Raw genomic sequence first — 7,088 nt, 5'->3', positions numbered from 1 at the left:
GTATGGCAGGTAGGTTCCAGAGTAATCCAGGAGTGGATCACTGGACAGCGGTCAAGAATATCCTGAAGTACCTGAAAAGGACTAAGGAGATGTTTCTCGTGTATGGAGGTGACGAAGAGCTCGCCGTAAAAGGTTACGTCGATGCAAGCTTTGACACAGATCCGGAATACTCTAAGTCGCAAACCGGATACGTATTTATTCTTAATGGGGGTGCAGTAAGCTGGTGCAGTTCCAAGCAAAGCGTCGTAGCAGATTCTACATGTGAAGCGGAGTACATGGCTGCCTCGGAGGCGGCTAAGGAGGGTGTCTGGATGAAGCAGTTCATGACGGATCTTGGAGTGGTGCCAAGTGCACTGGATCCAATAACCTTGTTCTGTGACAACACGGGTGCCATTGCCTTAGCAAAGGAACCATTGTTTCACAAGAAGACCAGACACATCAAACGACGCTTCAACCTCATCCGCGACTACGTCGAGGAAGAGGACGTAAATATATGCAAAGTGCACACGGATCTGAATGTAGCAGACCCGCTGACTAAACCTCTTCCACGGCCAAAACATGATCGACACCAGAACTGTATGGGTGTTAGATTTATTACAATGTAATTCACATGGTGATGTGAGGGCTAGATTATTGACTCTAGTGCAAGTGGGAGACTGTTGGAATTATGCCCTAGAGGCAATAATAAATATAGTTATTATTATAATTCCTGTATCAAGATAATAGTTTATTATCCATGCTATAATTGTATTGAATGAAGACTCATTTACATGTGTGGATACATAGACAAAACACCGTCCCTAGCATGCCTCTAGTTGGCTAGCCAGTTGATCGATGATAGTCAGTGTCTTCTAATTATGAACAAGGTGTTGTTGCTTGATAACTGGATCACGTCATTAGGAGAATCACGTGATGGACTAGACCCAAACTAATAGACGTAGCATGTTGATCGTGTCATTTTGTTGCTACTGTTTTCTGCGTGTCAAGTATTTATTCCTATGACCATGAGATCATATAACTCACTGACACCGGAGGAATGCTTTGTGTGTATCAAACGTCGCAACGTAACTGGGTGACTATAAAGATGCTCTACAGGTATCTCCGAAGGTGTTAGTTGAGTTAGTATGGATCAAGACTGGGATTTGTCACTCCGTGTGATGGAGAGGTATCTCGGGGCCCACTCGGTAATACAACATCACACACAAGCCTTGCAAGCAATGTAACTTAGTGTAAGTTGCGGGATCTTGTATTACGGAACGAGTAAAGAGACTTGCCGGTAAACGAGATTGAAATAGGTATGCGGATACTGACGATCGAATCTCGGGCAAGTAACATACCGAAGGACAAAGGGAATGACATACGGGATTATACGAATCCTTGGCACTGAGGTTCAAACGATAAGATCTTCGTAGAATATGTAGGATCCAATATGGGCATCTAGGTCCCACTATTGGATATTGACCGAGGAGTCTCTCGGGTCATGTCTACATAGTTCTCGAACCCGCAGGGTCTGCACACTTAAGGTTCGACGTTGTTTTATGCGTATTTGAGTTATATGGTTGGTTACCGAATGTTGTTCGGAGTCCCGGATGAGATCACGGACGTCACGAGGGTTTCCGGAATGGTCCGGAAACAGAGATTGATATATAGGATGACCTCATTTGATTACCGGAAGGTTTTCGGAGTTACCGGGAATGTACCGGGAATGACGAATGGGTTCCGGGAGTTCACCGGGGGGGCAACCCACCCCGGGGAAGCCCATAGGCCATAAGGGTGGCGCACCAGCCCTTAGTGGGCTGGTGGGACAGCCCAAAAGGGCCCTATGCGCCAAGGATAAGAAATCAAAGGAAAAGAAAAAAAAAGGGAGGAGGTGGGAAGGGAGGGGGACTCCCTCCCACCAAACCTAGTCCAACTCGGTTTGGGGGGGAGAGTCCTCCCCCTTGGCTCGGCCGACCCCCTTGAGGGTCCTTGGACCCCAAGGCAAGGCCCCCTCCCTCCCACCTATATATACGGAGGTTTTAGGGCTGATTTGAGACGACTTTCCCACGGCAGCCCGACCACATACCTCCACGGTTTTTCCTCTAGGTCGCGTTTCTGCGGAGCTCGGGCGGAGCCCTGCTGAGACAAGGTCATCACCAACCTCCGGAGCGCCGTCACGCTGCCGGAGAACTCTTCTACCTCTCCGTCTCTCTTGCTGGATCAAGAAGGCCGAGATCATCGTCGAGCTGTACGTGTGCTGAACGCGGAGGTGTCGTCCGTTCGGTACTAGATCGTGGGACTGATCGCGGGATTGTTCGCGGGGCGGATCGAGGGACGTGAGGACGTTCCACTACATCAACCGCGTTCTCTAACGCTTCTGTTGTACGATCTACAAGGGTACGTAGATCACTCATCCCCTCTCGTAGATGGACATCACCATGATAGGTCTTCGTGCGCGTAGGAAAATTTTTGTTTCCCATGCGACGTTCCCCAACACGGACGGCAAAGGGCGCAACGGTAGATGGCAAAGGCCAGGCTGACGGCAAAGAGCCCGTCCGTTGGACCTGGCCAGGCCCAAGGTCTAGTGGGACCCATCTGCCCTCTTTGCCGTCTGCCCTAGGTCTCTTTGCCGTCCGCAGGCAGACGGCAAAGCCCTGGCAGATGGCAAATATTCTTTTTACCAACAGTGAGCCCTTTACCGTCCGCTTTAGGTCAGCTGACGGCAAAGAGGGTCTTTGCCATCAGCCAGCAGACGGCAAAGAACTGGCTGATGGCAAATTACTGTTTTCCAGTAGTGAAATCCGTGGTCAAGGATATGATGGGGCTAGCAACATGAAAGGAGATATTAAAGGGTTGAAAACATTGATCATGCGAGAATCACCTTCTGCTTATTATATTCATTGTTTTTCTCATCAACTCCAATTGGTTCTTGTTGTTGTTGCCAAGGGAAATACTGATTGCAAGAGTTTTTTTATCAAATATCTATATTGTTGGAGTTTCTTGTAAGCGTCATGACATGCTTAGAAATGCTAGGCTTGAGAATGTTAAGAAAGCACTTGATTGTGGTGAGATTGAATCTAAAAGTGGGTTACATCAAGAGATGAGTTTGCCTAGGCCTGGGCATACTCGATGGGGATCTCATTACAAAACTGTGTGCAGCATCATTACTATGTATGAAGCAATCCATGATGTACTAGTAGATCTTGGGGATGATCCTTCATATAAGGATGATTGGACCAAAATAGATTTTGTGCTTGGAGCATTTGAGACCTCTGAATTTGTTTTCTTTGCACGCTTTATGTATATTATTCTTGGATACACAAATGAGTTATTAGAGTGTTTCAAAGAAGGGAGCAAGATATTCTTAATGCAATATCACTTGTTAGTATGGCAAAGAAAAGAATGCAAGAATTGAGGTCTGATGGTTGGGATAATTTTCTTGAGAGGGTCACTTCATTTTGTGACAAACATGGTGTTGATGTTCCTGCTATGGATGGCGATTATGTTCCTTATGGCAAATCAGCAAGGAAAGCTCGTGCTCGAAAGCAAACCAATGATGACCACTTCAGAAGAGAAGTATATATTGGTGTTATTGATCAAATAAGTCAAGAACTTGATAATAGGTTTGACAAGATTAATATGGAGTTGTTGTCTTGCATGTCAGCCTTCAATCCTTCTAATTCATTTGATTCTTTTAATACACAGAAGCTACGCAGACTAGCTGAGTTCTTTCCAAAGGAATTCTCAAATAATAATTTGCTCATGCTTGAATTGCAGCTACGTAATTATATTGATGACATGAGACAAGATGATAGATTCAAAGGTCTAAACAATATTGTTGATCTCTCAGTTAAGCTTGTTCAAATAAAGAGGCACAAAGTGTATGATTTGGTTTATGAGCTCCTTAAATTGGTATTGCTTCTACCAGTGGCAACAGCAATTGTTGAAAGGGTATTTTCTGCAATGGTTTTAGTGAAAACAAAGTTACGAAGTAAGATGGAAGATAGTCTTTTGAATGATTGTCTAGTCACTTTTATTGAGCGGGATATTTTCTTTCAAGTTGATGAAGATGATATTATCGAGACATTTATGTCCCTTCAAAATCGTCGAATAAAATAGTCACGGAAATAGCATTGTAAGTCTCTAGTTCACGTGTATACCAATATTTTAATTATCAGTATGATTTTTAAACTATTTATATTGTATTTAGTGGATGGTTTCAGCTTAATTCATGAATTTAAGCCTTATCGTGTGTGAATTATTTTTTGGCTGCCATACCCTATTTAAAATCCTAGATTCGCCAGTGGCAAACGTTGTTGCCAAATGATCCCTCCAACGAGCCCGACAGAAACCCCGGGCTGCTCGGCGGGGAAGCGAAGCTGTCCATGGCCGCGCCAGCATCCATGTCGACACCGGCGACCCCCACCACTGGCCAGTACTCCGCTGGCGCCGATCCCACAGTCAACGGCGATGTGCTTAAGCCAGTAACGTTGATGAACTGTCCGCCGGCGTACTGCATGAACTTCCCGTGGCAAGCCGGCGACGGTGAGCCACTGGACACGCCCTCCTGAGCCGGCGGCGAGGAGCTGTGGTTGGAGAAGCGGGAGAAGAGCATAGAATGATGATCAGCCGCTTCTTTCATGAGATGATGAGCAAAAGCACTTGTGCTCGTGCTTGCGGTGAAACCGCGGTTGGATCCATTGATGGGCGCGAAGCTGATGAGGTTTGCGAAGTCCGGCGGCGGGGCAGCTGCGGCGGCGCCTTGAGCGATGAGTGATGGGAATGTGGAGGGATCCCTGCAGGTGTGCTGGCCGTAGTAGTCGATGGTGTACTCCGCCGGGTTGGACTCGGATTCCTGGACGTGCCTCTTGGCCTGGCAGCCTTGGTCTGGCTTATGCGTGCACCGGTAGTAGCTCCTGAAAACATGTGCAGTTAGTACTCCACTACTCCTGGCTATGTGAGCTAGCTAACCAGCTACGAGTTTACTAGCTACCCCAAATACAAGAGAAGCACAATATGCATTTGATGGGTTAAAAATCCCGACTTCCCCTCAAAGGATCAAATTAAAAAGCTCAACTAGCTAGGGTATAATCAAGTTTTTTATTAACCAATTGGCAAGTGTGCTTGGCTAGCTAGCTTCAATGTGTGATTCAATAATCACTCTCTACTTACAAATAGTTGGACAAGTTGACATAATGAAATGGTGTTATTCCTTTTAGTAAACTGTTTCCTATCTCACCAAGTGGGAGCACAGCACAGAACAGACACAGCCATGAGTGTTACATCTATACTGTGCATATTGAGATGCATGGGTACTTTGTTGACATGTACTTCCTTCATCCGAAATTAGTTGATCCTCATCTAGCATTGAAAATATGTTTAGATACATCCGTTTGAGGAACGGCTAGTTTCAGGCAAAGGGAGGACATGTTACCTAGTAGAGTCATTTATCTGCTTCTGTCCGTATTTCCTCCATGACTTGCCATCCGTGAGCATTGTAGTGGTGACCGTCTTGATTAGAGGGCTCTTCATCCTGTCATGAATAACGGACATAATTAATTAGTGAGAGTGTCTAGAACTCATCTAATGAAATATAGTTTGATTCCATTCACCTGCTAAATAAAAGCAGATATAAAATAATACAATCCACGTTAGCCCCTGACCCGGTATGTTGCTCGGTCGGAGCCTCCGGCTTTAGATGTTAGGCTAGGTGAGAGGTCTGGGTATATGGCTCACACTTTCTGCACCCCTTCATCATTGGATAGGAGTAGCGGTCAAGAGAGCGGCTTCAGATATACTGATGTATTGCTTTCTAAGATCTTTATGAATAATTAATAAAATGACTGCATGCATCTTCCAAATGCAGAGGCCGGAGGTCATCCTCCTTTTCTTAAAAAAACGTTAGCACACACGCATCTTATAGTATCACATTCAGTGGCTATAAAAAATGAATGAGGCGTAACTAAAACTCGGCTAGATGAGTTTTAAAAAAAACATTAATTAATTAGCACTTCCAACTACAAATGATTTCATAGCATACCCATGCATGAATGCTGAATTAATCTTAGTGGCATCTACTCCCTCCGTTCTTAAATATAAGTCTTTTTAAAGATTCCATTAGTTGACTACATACGGATGTATATAGGCATATTTTAAAGTGCATATTCACTTATTTTACTCCATATGTAAACCCCTAATAAAATATTTTAGAAGACTTATATTTAGAAACAGAGAAAGTACTTTTCATCTTTTCAATCTGATAACACAACAGATGAATTGGTCATCGGAAGTCATCCCCTGATCATTGGCGCCTAAAGTTCCCCACTAGGCCAAACTAATAGTAGCCCATAATAATTTGTTAAATCGCATGCATACTGAAGCGCATCCAGAAGATACTAATACTATAGGTAGCTACTTGTCGCACGGTTGATAAAAAGGTTATAGAGTTCCTTCACCTTCTCCTCGGGCTGCTCCGGCGGTGCGGCCCGGACGCCGCCGCGCCGGTTCTCTCCCTCCTCCCGCCCGATTCCCGACCTGCTCCCGACGACGACGCTATGACGCCATCACCGGTGCCGAGAACCGACATGGAGCTCGACAGCTTGGCCATCATCCCCTCCACCAGCTCCCCCGCCTCCGCGGTCGCCCGAGGCGAAGACTCATGCAGTACGGTCTGCAACATCCCCACTCGGTCGCGAACATCGACCAGGTCGTCTAAGACCGCCGTCGCCGGTGAGCGCCCGCCGCCGGAAGACGCCATGCCAGCTGTAGAGAGAGGAAGCGAAGCTCTGGCGGTGATGGTGCTGCGGAGCGGAGTACACTCGGTATAGGGTTAGCGTGCCGCAGTTTTTATTGGCGTGCGCGGTGGGAAGTTGGGGGGAAAAGCAAGAGGAAGCGGCGAGGAACAAGGAGGCGAGCGCGTGCGGGGCCCGGCTGGGCAAGGCGACGTCGGGGCGTCATCGACGTGACTCGGCCGGCTGAGCTCATCACCGATCCCTGTCATGCATGCATGGTCGTGGGGCCATGCATGGCCGCCGCTATCTATCCGGCACAAATGGTTTGCACAGTCATGATGTTAGCACTACGATTAATCTGTCATTAGTTCTTGAAAT

General features: G+C 46.4%; 1 protein-coding gene across 1 annotated transcript; it reads right to left on the bottom strand.

The window, feature by feature from the left end:
* Positions 1–3,618: 3,618 nt before the first annotated feature.
* On the bottom strand, positions 3,619–6,877 carry LOC123410726. The gene is made up of 3 exons (XM_045103663.1): positions 6,435–6,877; positions 5,414–5,512; positions 3,619–4,895 (listed from the first exon to the last, which is right to left on the bottom strand). The coding sequence occupies exons 1-3, from the start codon at positions 6,734–6,736 to the stop codon at positions 4,271–4,273; spliced, it is 1,026 nt and encodes a 341-aa protein (XP_044959598.1). The 5' UTR covers positions 6,737–6,877; the 3' UTR covers positions 3,619–4,270.
* Positions 6,878–7,088: the final 211 nt, after the last annotated feature.

This window comes from Hordeum vulgare, chromosome 7H (assembly GCF_904849725.1).
Source record: "Hordeum vulgare subsp. vulgare chromosome 7H, MorexV3_pseudomolecules_assembly, whole genome shotgun sequence".
In the NCBI taxonomy this organism is placed as follows: Eukaryota; Viridiplantae; Streptophyta; class Magnoliopsida; order Poales; family Poaceae; genus Hordeum; species Hordeum vulgare.
The sequence above is the reverse complement of the archived record's forward strand: the minus strand, read 5'-3'. Positions and strand labels throughout refer to the sequence as shown.